Source organism: Microplitis mediator, chromosome 11, assembly GCF_029852145.1.
Source record: "Microplitis mediator isolate UGA2020A chromosome 11, iyMicMedi2.1, whole genome shotgun sequence".
Classification (NCBI taxonomy): Eukaryota; Metazoa; Arthropoda; class Insecta; order Hymenoptera; family Braconidae; genus Microplitis; species Microplitis mediator.
Genome location: NC_079979.1, coordinates 18,349,194 through 18,362,418, shown reverse-complemented (window position 1 = coordinate 18,362,418; position 13,225 = coordinate 18,349,194). Strand labels below are relative to the sequence as shown.

Genomic DNA, 13,225 nt, shown 5'->3' with positions numbered 1-13,225 from the left:
TTCACTTCACTTTTTATAATTAGTAATCATTTATAAAATTAACACGATTAAATAAAATACCTTTAGCTTTTTAATTTAACTCCAGAATATCCGAACCTGAATCCTGAGTTAAAAATTCCAAAGTCGCTCCATCGTAGATGGCGCTAATTTTGAATATCCCACGAATCCGGAATGATCTTGAAGTTAGCAGACAATTAATTTTTGAATTTTTTTTTTTTGAATAATTAATTACAAAAAAAATAAACTAAAAATATGCACATGTAGAAAATTAAAAAAACTATAAGTGGAATTATTTGAAATATTTTTTTTTTATAATTTATTGTTTAAAAAAAATCCAAAAATTATCAGACCAGAGACTTGTGGAAATAAAATGAACTAAAATTATGTACCAAAAAAAAAGGACTTATTGAATGCCCCTTCTCCTTTAAAAATTAAACAGTACGCATGCGTCGTATGTATGCCAATTTAACTACATCACTGTATCACTACACACATCACACATGAACAATAAACCAATTGACATTGACAACTAAAATCCACTCCACCGTTATTTCCATTGTCAATAAACTGTTTAAATAATAATTACAATAAAACTGATATTTAAATTTACTAATTACACGCGAAGCAGAGGTTGGACTTAACTGTCAAGGTTACGTCTCGGTAATATTTATTTTAACGTCGGAAAATCAACAATCTGGCCGCAGTATCTCAGGTTATTATATTTTTTATTACTCCATATATAACACTAATAATAAATCTCAAATAATATCATATACATATACATATATATCATTTATTTGTTCTCTGTTAGATTTTTAAAAAATGAGTGAATGTAACTGACAGTTGTCAATTTTTTAAATTTCTCAAAGTAAATAAATAAAACGTAAGTAGAAAAGAATTTTTAAATTCGTATTTCGATAATTGAAAATTACGCGCATTTTTTAAAATTTAATTATTTAAATTAATTTATTTAAAATTTATAAATTGTCTCATATCCGGTACATTCATACTCATTTATTTAAAAAACAATTATGATTCATAATCAAAGTGCACAAAAGAAAGAAAATAAAATTAATCATTAGAATTTTCATTGTCCGACTGACAGTAAATTTATATTTCATTTTTTAATTATAAAAAACTAGACTAATTTTAAATTATTTTAGGTAATTAATAATTTCTATGTGGCTCCATGAATATTCGACCTGCCCAATGGACCAATTATTTGAAGATTTAGTGAAAGAATTAAAGCACATAGCACCTGGAGCGCGTCTGTCCTATTCAATAAGAAATCGTCTGGAGCATCAAAAAAAATTTATACGAAAAGAAATAGTGAATCGCATAAAAGATGACTGCGCTCCGTTATTTATTGCCTGCAAAAGCGGTCACGTGGAGATTGTGGAATATCTGATAACAGTATGCAATGCTGACATTGAGCAACGTGGGATGTATGAAGTACCTGACGATAGATCTGTTCACTTCGTAACACCTTTATGGTGTGCTGCTGTTGCTGGTAAACTGCCTGTATTGAAGTGTCTTGTGTCCCATGGTGCTGATGTCAATGCAGTGTCCGACACTGGCTCGACACCCGTAAGATCCGCCTGCTTTATGACACACTTAGGTATTTATTTTAAATTACCAGCTCAATAATTATTTATTTGTTTATTTTATTGACCATGTAGTCGAAACTACTTGCGGCCATCCAAAGAGATTGTGTAATTTTTTATTTTTATCAGCAGACCAATAGAGTATTAGTTACCACTGCTCCATTTTTTTACATTTAATACTTTACTTTAATTAACAAAAAATAATTGAAAAATTGAATCATGTCATCGCGCATTTTAAAAATTTTAATATTTAAATTTTATGACAATGAAGTTAGCGGACATTTAAAAATATTTGGATTCTTTTTAACAAAAAAATAAGTGTTAAAAAAAATATTTTGAAAAATTGCACGTATAGTTTATGGAATTTCCGACATGTGCATTTTTTTAGAAATATTTTTTTTTTCATTATTTATCTGTTAAAAAATAAATTTTATAATTTCCAATGTCTGCTAACTTTACTATCATTTAAATTTTTCAAGTGTCAAAAACTGACCCTAAAAAACTTCTATCTTACGGCTGTCAATTTCAAAACCGACAAATTTTTAAAAATCGATTTTTTAGTATTTTTAATTCCATTTGAGTCTTGGAGACATGATTCAAATTTTTCAAAAATTTTATTTTCAGTTACTGTGTTTTAAAATTTGGCGGCCGACTAATTAGCATTTAAATTTAATTACTTATATATTTTTTTTAGATATTGTGGAGTATTTAGTTGAAAATGGTGCTGATATTCTGCTAGCAAATTATAATGGAGGCACATGTTTAATAAATTCTGTTCAAAGCGTCGAGCTGTGTACATTTTTATTGAGAAATGGTATTGATGTTAATGCAAGAGATATACAAAATAAGACTGCTTTACATTATGCAATACAAGAGCATAGATTTGAAACAACAAAATTACTTTTAGCGTACAACGCTGATCCACATTTGAGATCAAGATATAACGATGATGCATTGCAGACCGCGTGTCTCAAGGAGGCCACGCAAATATTCGATTATTTAAGTAATTATTACCTACATAATTTATAGTCAATCGGCAAGACAATTATTTTCATTAGATTTATAATTAGCGGATGATAATTAAGTTATTTTAAGAAGAGACATAAATTTAAGAGGAAAATAATTGCCAGGCCAAGTGATATATATTTTTATTTATTGTAATTGACGTTATTTATAGTCGAGAACGTGCATTATTCACCAGAAAGTCTAGCAAATGCCCATGAGTTAATGGGCTCGACGTTTTTTGATGAACATAACGATGCACAGACGGCATTAAAGTACTGGCGCAAAGCAATGGCGATAAGAAACGCCAATCTAGTCGATGATTTACCACTGCCGAAGAAACCACAGATGCCAAAGAGAGATTGTTTTAGAAATATCGAGGAATTTTCTACCCTAGATGAACTCAACGCTATCGCATATGATCTTGACGCCATACGGATCCAGAGCTTGTTAGTTTGCGAGCGAATACTCGGTGAGCATCACAAAGACACACTTTATAGACTGATGTATCGGGGTGCTGCTTACGCTGACGCTTTGCGGTAATTTTTAAATTATCAATTTTAGATATTTCTTTTTTTTTTTACTTTAAATTATAATTATTTTCATTAATTATTTTTGTAGATATCAATATTGCATTGATTTATGGCGACGTGCATTAGAAATTCGTGTTAAAAATGATTCCGTAGGTTTATCAATATTTTAATTCACTAATAAATACAATTATTTTTTTTAATTACTTATTTATTTTTTTATTCTATAGATACTTTTTACTGATACCTGTTTTACGGCACAAGCAATTGTGAGAATAATGATTGATTTAAATGAATCAATGGAACCTAATGGTGATAAAGAAGGCCCTAAATATTCAGATGTTGTTGGTGTATTTGAATTACTGTCATGTCAAATTATTGAAGCAAGACAATGGCTTCAGGTATTTTTTTTATTTTTTATTCTACGGTAATTTTTACCCATTTTCTTATTTATTTTTTTTTTTTTTAATGATTTTTTTTTTTTAGCAACATCCGATTCATAGAAAACAACAAGACAATTACGACCGTATATTAAAATGTGTAACACATTTGATATATTTATTAATACAAACAGCACAAACGGATGAACAGAAAGCGGAAACGCGTCAACTTGTACATAAATTCGTTAAGCAAAATCCCCGATCAGCATTTACTGGGGATACGTTATTACATTTATGTCTGTCGAGTATAAATACTATTTCATCGAGTTATTTTAATTCGGAAATTACTCAGGTATTTATTATATCTCCATTTCTTTATTTAAGGGCATTCTCAGACAGTCCCCCCCCCCCTACTTATTTAAAATTTTCAATGACTCGTCATAACCGTATTCAAATTTTATTAATTAATAGAAAAACAAAATTAAGGGCCAGTTTTTCAAACCGGGTTTATTTTATTCGGAAAATTAATTTGAAAAAAGTTATAGCATTGATTGAAAAAAGGGCATCGCAGTTACAATTTTTCCGAGACAAAGATTTAAAAAAAATTTATTTACAGTTGATATCAATTAGGAGTTAAACGAAATTTGGAAAATAAATTTCAGAAAAATCATCCCAAGTAGCACAGAGACTTAAGATGTCTTTTAAAAGGATAAGGCAAATTTTTTTTGTCCCAGTCACCTTTTTTGGTATAAATACGACATGCAAATGTTGGTTCCGAAGACAGTGCAGAGTTGTGTTGTTTTTCCTGTCTTATTTCAATTAGGAAGTCATTTAGATGAGTTCTTTTACAACTATTTGTAATTTACTTGTGTTAAGTCTTTTTAAGTAGACATTTTTTCGGTGACATTAATTTCTGATATGTCAACATATTGGTGCCTTATCGATATGTCAAAAAGTTGCCTAAAAACTGATATCTAATGTCAATATTATAATTTTAATGTCAAATTTTTTAGGCTAATATTTATTTACCACTTTTGTTTAACTTCTAATTGATAACGACTGTGAGTAATTTTTAAAATTAATGCTTTAATTTTTTTAAAATTAATAAATAAAATTTAAATACTCTTATGACAGCTCGAGAAATATTTTTAAAAGGTGGTGGGGTAGAGCGACACTGTCTGAAAATTATGGAGGGCAGAGAACCTCAACTCTCCATACTGAGAGTGCTCTTAAATTACAAAAATTTTTTTTTTCTAGGTAATCTTCCCAGAAATAGATACCGTGACATTATTACTAGAATGCGGCGCTCATGTAAATGCTAAAAATGAATTACGTTCAACTCCACTTCACGTCGCAAGTAATGTTTACAATTTTCAAAACGAGCTAATTAAATTATTACTAGATTACGGAGCACATTTGGATACTCCGAATTATATTGGAGATACACCCGCCCGTTTCATAAGAAAAAATCCTCACAATAGTGTAAATCTCGTTAATTACATGACACTTTGCTGTTACGCAGCACAAGCGATATTGAAACACAAAATTCCGTGCAAAGATTTGCCCGTGACGTTGCATGAATTTTTGGAATTTCATCGGGAGTAAAAATAATTAAAATTAAAACTGAACTTTATCAGTCTTATCAATAAAACGCGAATTAAACGGTAAAGGATCAATATAAATATATACATATATTTACACGTATTAAATAAAAGAGACAAAAAAAGAGAATTAATAAATTTCTAAGTATTGGCTTTAGTTAATTACTAATTAATTAAATAATTAAAAAAAATTTATATCGTTAAATAATTTTTAAAGACTGTTTTGTTAATTTTTATTGTTTCTCTTTGTCTTTATTACCATCACATTAATTTTATTAAAACAAATATAAAAAACATCACATAATTATCGTTACTAAAAATATCAAATATAATTAATTATTAATTAATTAATTAAATTTATACTAAGAAAGATCTAATGTAAGATCTGAGTGATAATATACATTTTAAGGGATAGTTATAATATAAATAATAATAAAATATATGTGTTCGCGTTACAAAAATATGACACATTGTTCAAAATAATTTTTTTTATTTGTAAATTTAAAATTTTTTAAATTTCAGTGCTAATACTTTTTTACATTTAAATTATTTACAATTATAATTATAAATTATTGTCATAGTTAAATTTATTGATAGATCGATTATCATTATTATTATTATTGATATTTATAATAAATTTACGGCTTAATAAATTGAGCAATTTAATGAACATATATTTATATTTATACAGTATGAAAAAATATAAATGTAATGACTAATAACCAGGTGGTTGTTGTTATAGTAACGGCATTACTGCTACTGACACGTATGTAAGCATCGACTACGTGAATTTTCGAGCCCATGTTCGCGTGCGTAAATGAATTGTAGTAAACAGTATCAGGCCAACTTGAATTAGGAGTTACTTCTAGTACTCCACCGTCACCTTAAATTTAAAAAAAAATTACAACAGGCTGCTAGTAATTAATTAATTAATTAATTAATTTAAAAGTAAAAAATAAATTACCTGATTCGCAAGTATGAATTAATGTACGATTAAATTTTTGAAAGGATTTAAAATCATCGTCGAGCCGACGATCACGATCTCCATGTTTGCTAACACAGAGTGGACCGACGGCAGTAGGTCTTGGTCTACCTCGGCGCGTAAATTCGACACCGGCTAGTACTCTGACTTTAGACTGAGCGACATCTGATAATCTGTCATACCCACCGTGTGGCTCGTCGGTGATAATCAATGGGTGATAAAAATTAGGACTGTGAGGATTATTCCCGCCGTATACACGGAAACTGTACGTCAATCCCCGTCGTAAATATAATTCTGGCGCCATCAGCCCGTTTATATACCAGACGTACCCCATCGACGTGTGTCCGGTCATTCCTTGGTAGCCTTTTTTTCCACCAGAAGGTCCTATCGTTCCTTTGAATGTCCTGATGCTGCGGTCAAATATATCCAGTTTTTCCCAGGGTTCTACAAGTTTTTTATTTATTTCCGTAAAATCAACGCAGGTATTTTCGGGCTCGACTCGATTCAACTCAAGTCTCAAACTTGTTTTCGGATAATAATCATGAAAATTCGGTTCTTTATTTTCATCTAAACGACCTAGGGCCCAGACTACATAAACAGGACGGTCTGTTGGAAATTCTTTGTCTCCAGAATCAGCTAGAATTTTATATCCAAATTATTAAACTAAAAAATTCATGATCCTGAAGTTGGCAGACAATTAAAAATTTTTCAATTTTTTTTTCAATAATTTAATTTAAAAAAAAAGGAAACTAAAAATATGCACAGGTAGAAAATTTAAAAAACTGTAGGTGCAATTTTTTAAATTTATTGTTTTTAGAAAAATCCAAAAACTATTAGACGTCCGCTGACTTCAGTATCGTAAAAATAAATTTTTTTTTTCACATATAAAGAAATTAGTTGCAAAAATATTTAAAAAAATATCGACATGTAGATAAATTTGAGACTGATTTTGACTCCAAGTTGAAATTTTTTATTGACTAAATTTTTCCTTCATTCAGAAACAGTTCAAAAATCCCGATATTCTAGTCTAATAACCCGTGTAAAAAAAAATTTTCATTCATAATAAATTTAGGTCTGAATTTCATGACGAAACTCAGAACGCGACACAAATATGACTTTCATCATGAATTTACTCCAACTTTTCGTCTAGTAAATCACTACCGATTATAAAATTAATTTATTACGTCTTTGAATTGGACTTGGGATGACTTCGATAGAAACTTGACTGATTTTTTACTGAATTGAACCTTTTGTCAAATTTATCAATTCAGAAATTACCAATAAACTTTTTCTATCAAGTACTTGATTTACGTAAATCAGTTTCGATTGTAAAATAAATTTACACTGTTAAAAATAATTTGAAAATTACAATACAAAAGGAATTGAATTTTCATAACTAGATATTTAAATTGTATTTTCAATGAAAAAAGCTTTAAATTTAATATACGTAATTTAATAATCAAGCTGGCATTCAAAATTAAGAAAAAAAATATGAATTTTAATAAACGTACTGAAAATTTATACTTGATTTTAAAATTTTCAAAGCAAGTATTTAAAATTCTAAAACATATATTGAATTTTAAAAATACTATTTGAAATTTCATGATACTTATTTGAAAATTCAAAAAAAAGTATTTGAAAATATGAGTGTGAATGTAGCAGACATCAGACAAATTAAAAATTTTTAATAAATAGAGTAAATAATTAAAAAAATAATATTTCGAAAAAATGGACTTTTGAATTTTTAAATTTTTCAAATGCGCATTTTTTTAAATTTTATTTTTTTAATTATTTACTCTATTTATTTGTAATTTCAAATTTGTCTGATGGCTGTTACATTCACACTCATTTGAAAATCCAAAGTATTAATTTGAAAATTCAAAAACGTGTATTTTAAATTCTATATGAAATTAGTAATGAAATTTCAAGCACAAATGTATGTGTTTATTGCGTTACATACAATCTTTGAAAATTCAAACAATTTTTTTTACAGTGTAGTGAATGAACTTCGGATCACTTGGATTTAAATTTTACTGTCATAATTTTGACGTGATTAAAGTTCTTGATACAAATTCATGATGAAAGTTATATTTGTGTCACGATCTGAGTTTTGAGATTAAATTTCTATCTAAATTAATTATGAACAATAATTTTTTTACACGGGAGTCTTAAGAGTTCTATCTAATGTCTCAAATTTCGAAGTTCTACATGTCGAATATTTTTTACACGAGTTTTTTTTTAAACTTACAAGAAATTAGAGTGCGTCGATAAGTAATTATTGTTATTCCATTTTCTTTTACAGCCGTATAAAGTTGATTATTATCAATACCACCAACTAATTCATCTTTGCACACTCCCTTATACTGCCCCAGTGTCTTACCACAAGGCGCTTTTGATGTTATGTTATAATCAGTTGCATACCCACGCACACCATCCATATACGCAATAGCAACATCCGCACCCTCCATTTGACTTTTTTCTTCAGATCCTGACAGTCCGAATCCCATATATTCGTCATCACCTACAACATAATCATTTAAATATAAATTAAAATTACTATTTACTCTCTTCATCACAGAATTAAATTTAAAAAAAAAAAAAATGAATTTCATTACCAATTTGTCCAGATAATTGTATTGTTATTTGCGGACCAAATATTTCCCAGCTGACTTGATAATTTTTATGTAATTGTACACAATTTGGTAATGTCTGCATATGTTTTATGATCTGAAATTGGGAAAAAATAAATAAATATTTGTCTATTGATAAGAAAAATAGTAAAATGGTTGAATAAGGATTACCTTTACTAAAGAAGGCGGTACATTCAAACCGTCAGGTATTATTACAGATCCGTAATTACTTCTTGTATTTACATCAAAAATACTTAACCAATTTATTGTAAATACAGTCATCTCACCAGGCAATTGAATAATTATATCTTCGCCTTTATATTCTCTCAGTGAATCTAAACTATTGATAAATAAAATTTTACTTTTTAGCTAAAATACTAGGGGTCTACGAATCGAGTTTGAATCAAATCAATATCACTATTCGATTAGAAATTTACATCGAGTAATTGGAAAATTTTCTACACTGTAGAAAGAGCGGTGTTAAAAATGGACTCATTTTAACTCCGACCGGTGTAGGAGGCGTAATTCGGCGGTGTTAAAATGCCGGTGTAAAAGCAACGTAAACTGCGTCCGCTCAGAGTATTGACACACACACACACACGTGCACACACTCAAAAACACATGAACACACACGCGTGCACACTAAGTAAAATATTTTAACACCGGGAAATTTTATTTACCACCGGTAAAAAATATTTACACCGGCAGCGTTATTTTAACACTTTCGGTGTTGAAACTTAACACCGCAAATGTTAACACCTACACCGCTTGGACTTACCCTGGTCATTTTTGACAGTGTAGTAACTTTTTTAATAATTTGAAACTTCTCGAATTGTTCGTCCATTTTCGAATTATCCGTAAGTTTTCGAATTACGCGATTTGAATCGATAAAATTCTGATCAACTTTCAAATATTCAGTTTTTATTTAATAGACAACTTTTTTTGACGTAACCAATAATAAAATTTTTCGTAAATTCGTGTCTGAGTATTTACTTCTTCCCAATATTTGACCTATTGGAAAAAATTTTACAATTTCAAGTGGTTAAAAAAAAAAGTTATCGAATTATTCGTAAATTTTCTAATTCGAGAATTCACAGACAATTCGAAACTTGTGAAATTATTCGCCAGTTTTCGAATTATCCGAAATTTATGAATTACTCGATTCAAATCGAGAAATTCTGATCAGCTTTCAAATATTCAGTTTTTATTTAATGGAGAATTTTTTTTATAGAAACCATTAATAAAATTTTTCGTAAATTTGTGTCTGAGCTCTATTTACTTCTTACAAATATTTTAACAATTGGAAAACTTAAAAATAATTCGAATGATTCGTAAGTCCGAACTTTTCGCAGACCCCTACAGAATACCGCGATTTTAAATTAAATATTTAAAATAAAATCCTTACTATCCATAATCATCAGGTACTTTGACACCTTTGCTAGATGGTTGAGGACCTGGACCGACCCAAAAATATGTATCATTACCTTTACCATCGTATTGAAATTGCGGAATACTTATTGTCTTGGCGTCTAAGATAATAATCGGGTCTGAAGTAACGCCGTGTGATCTTCGGGTTAATTGAGATATTTTTTGTGGCGCCGGTGGTTCAAATTCTTCAGGAATGTAAATGTCACCGAATGTATTCTAAATAAATATAATTATTCAAATAAGTTATTTACTTAACTCATATAATAATAATAAATTAATTAAATACCTGACTTGTAAGATCATAAACTGCAAACCATTTTATATCTCTTATTTTTTTATTATCTGGTAGCGTCAATGTGAAATCTTTGTTGAAGTAACGATCTAGTACATTAGTTCTGTTGATTTAAATAATGGATATATTATTAATTATTTACAAAAAATAAACTTCAAATATATATCGATATGGAGTTATATTTATTATTCAACACATACTTTCCCCATTCATCAGGAACAATAAAACCTTGTGGGCCAGGACGATTTGAGGCACCAGCCCAAAAAAATGTATCAGCGCCATTACCATCATAATTAAATGATGTTAATAATAACGTATATTCATCAACGGCATATATATCACCTGATACTTGATGATGATATGCATTTAATTTCCCTAAATATTTTCCTTTATATTCTTCATCAGTCTCTTGAGTTATGACTGAAAAATAAAATTTTTTTATATTTTTATACACTAAAAAATTTATAATACTGAAGTTAGCCGACGTCTAATAATTTTTTGAATTTTTTTTCCACAAATAAATTACAAAAAAAATAAAAAATAAAAATATGCATATGTAGAGAATTCAAAAAACTACAGGTGCAATTTTTTAAAATATTTTTTTTTTAATAATTTATTGTCTAAAAAAAAATCCAACAATTATTAGCCGACGTCTAATAATTTTTTGATTTCTTTTTCAACAAATAAATTACAAAAAAAATAAAAAATAAAAATATGCATATGTAGAGAATTGAAAAAACTACAGGTGCAATTTTTAAAAATATTTTTTTTTCAATAATTTATTGTCTAAAAAAAAATCAAAAAATTATTAGACGTCGGCTGACTTCAGTATCATAAAAATTTACGATCCTGAAGTTAGCAGACAGTTACTAATTTTCGGATTTTTTTTGAACAAATAAATTACAAAAAAAAAAAACTAAAAATATACACATGTAGAACATTTAAAAAACTATGGGTGCAATTTTTTCAAATATTTTTTTTTTATAGTTAATCGTTTTTAAAAAAATTCAAAAACTGTCAGACGTCTGCTAACTTCAATATCACAAAAATTTACGGAGTGAACGCGGATCAAATGCGGACCGGATGATTGTGTATTTATTTAATCCTCTTGGAGTAAAATTTACTCCAAAGGGAAGTTTATTTTAGTATTAAATTTCCGGTTAAGAGTGAAATTAACTTCTAAAGGAAATTTATTTAAATATTAAAACTCCGAATCGGAGTAAATGTGGATTTAAATAAAATCTAGATCACTCTGCTGTAAAAAAAACTCCCAATTTACTCCGTATGTGGGGTAATTTTTGTCTAAAACTCCGGAACTCCAAAGGGACAGAATTCAAATTTGAATAAAATTCGTAATCACTCCGAATTCACTCCCGATTTTGAATAGTAATAAAAATAATTGACAGCAAGTTGTTGATTAATTTATTAATTAATAATAATAATTTAATAAAATGACTCACCAATTGGTAAAAAAACTAAAATAACAAAAAAGTCAGTACATTTTTTAAACATTTTAAAACTAAAATTAAATAGACTATTTATTACTTAAGAAAATAAAACATTTTGTTAAAAATAATTATTTGAAGCACATATGGAAATTTTCTTTTTTATTGAACGATTTACGGTCGGATGGTGAATAAATATTAAGAGAGCACGAGTGATCTTGGATCTTGACAGAGAAAAAAAATAACGGATTTGTTTAATAGTTATATACATATATAAATATATGAATGTATCTAGCCATATGTAAAATAAGAAAGCCAGATGTTGAATTATTTTATTCGAATGGTTAATAGTACAAGTACTTGAGCTGACTGAAGAATCTAAAGAGAAAGTATACGGAATACCTTGAGTAAAAAAAAAACTATTTTGTTGATTGCCTTGAAAAAAAAACCGTTATTTCCGCTACAACTTTATAAATATATCGGTAAGTTTATTTATTTATAAATAAATAAATAAATTTTGGTTAAAATTTTTTTTTAACAATTTTTAGATTTTCAAAATGAAGATCATTATTTTTTTTTGGTGATTTCTAATTAAAAGATTTTATTATTAACTTTTTAACAATAATAATAATAACTATTATTATTATTAATATTATTATTATTATTATTATTATTGTTATTTAATTTTTCTTTCTTTCAGAAAACTAGGAAAATAATTTTTTTTAATTTTTAAATTTTCCGCGCACGCGTAGTGATAATTATAATTATTTAATTATTTTTTTTAATAAAAACTAGAAAAATGTTTCTTTTTGAATTTTAAAACTTCCCGCGCACTCGTAGTGATAACAATAATTATTATTTAATTATTTCTTTGTTTAATGACAAGTAAGAAAAAATTTCTTTTTAAATTTTAAAACTTCCCGCGCACCCATAGTGATAACAATAATTATTAATTAATTATTTCTTTGTTTAATGACAAGTAGAAAAAAATTTCTTTTTAAATTTAAAAATTTCCCGCACACCCGTAGTGATAACAATAATTTTTATTTAATTATTTCTTTGTTTAATGACAAGTAGAAAAAAATTTCTCTTTAAATTTAAAAATTTCCCGCACACCCGTAGTGATAACAATAATTTTTATTTAATTATTTATTTGTTTAATGACAAGTAGAAAAAAATTTCTTTTTAAATTTAAAAATTTCCCGCGCACGCGTAGTTATAATTACAATTATTATTTTTAATTAATTTATTGTTTAATGACAGATAGAAAATGATAGTAAAGTTAGCGGTAATCTGACAATTTAAAAATTTTGAAATAATAAATTAAAACG

At 27.7% G+C, this 13,225-nt stretch overlaps 2 protein-coding genes across 3 annotated transcripts; one reads left to right on the top strand and one right to left on the bottom strand.

The window, feature by feature from the left end:
- The first annotated feature begins 464 nt into the window (after window positions 1-464).
- On the top strand, window positions 465-6,735 carry LOC130678015 (protein fem-1 homolog A). 2 transcript variants are annotated; one of them, XM_057484980.1, is made up of 9 exons: window positions 465-712; window positions 812-883; window positions 1,164-1,618; window positions 2,299-2,607; window positions 2,782-3,145; window positions 3,228-3,288; window positions 3,367-3,537; window positions 3,623-3,868; window positions 4,774-6,735. In XM_057484980.1, exons 3-9 carry the CDS (start codon window positions 1,180-1,182, stop codon window positions 5,119-5,121), a joined length of 1,938 nt encoding a protein of 645 aa, XP_057340963.1. In that variant the 5' UTR covers window positions 465-712; window positions 812-883; window positions 1,164-1,179; the 3' UTR covers window positions 5,122-6,735. The 2 variants fall into 2 exon arrangements, with proteins under 2 accessions (XP_057340963.1, XP_057340962.1); XM_057484979.1 differs by lacking the exon at window positions 812-883.
- LOC130678013 (protein Skeletor, isoforms B/C) lies at window positions 5,801-12,270 on the bottom strand. Its single transcript, XM_057484977.1, has 9 exons — window positions 11,910-12,270; window positions 10,650-10,869; window positions 10,444-10,552; window positions 10,135-10,373; window positions 8,901-9,069; window positions 8,715-8,826; window positions 8,348-8,620; window positions 6,082-6,735; window positions 5,801-6,000 (listed from the first exon to the last, which is right to left on the bottom strand). The coding sequence occupies exons 1-9, from the start codon at window positions 11,959-11,961 to the stop codon at window positions 5,801-5,803; spliced, it is 2,028 nt and encodes a 675-aa protein (XP_057340960.1). The 5' UTR covers window positions 11,962-12,270.
- Between the last annotated feature and the right edge of the window lie 955 nt (window positions 12,271-13,225).

Coding starts and splice junctions, on each gene's coding strand:
- LOC130678015 (XM_057484979.1), top strand. CDS start 1,180: ATGTGGCTCCATGAATATTCGACCTGCCCAATGGACCAATTATTTGAA. Junction 2,608..2,781: donor GCAAATATTCGATTATTTAA/GTAATTATTACC, acceptor CGTTATTTATAG/TCGAGAACGTGCATTATTCA. Junction 3,538..3,622: donor AAGCAAGACAATGGCTTCAG/GTATTTTTTTTA, acceptor TTTTTTTTTTAG/CAACATCCGATTCATAGAAA.
- LOC130678013 (XM_057484977.1), bottom strand. CDS start 11,961: ATGTTTAAAAAATGTACTGACTTTTTTGTTATTTTAGTTTTTTTACCA. Junction 8,827..8,900: donor TACCGCCTTCTTTAGTAAAG/GTAATCCTTATT, acceptor TCCCAATTTCAG/ATCATAAAACATATGCAGAC. Junction 6,736..8,347: donor TCGACGCACTCTAATTTCTT/GTAAGTTTAAAA, acceptor ATAAAATTCTAG/CTGATTCTGGAGACAAAGAA.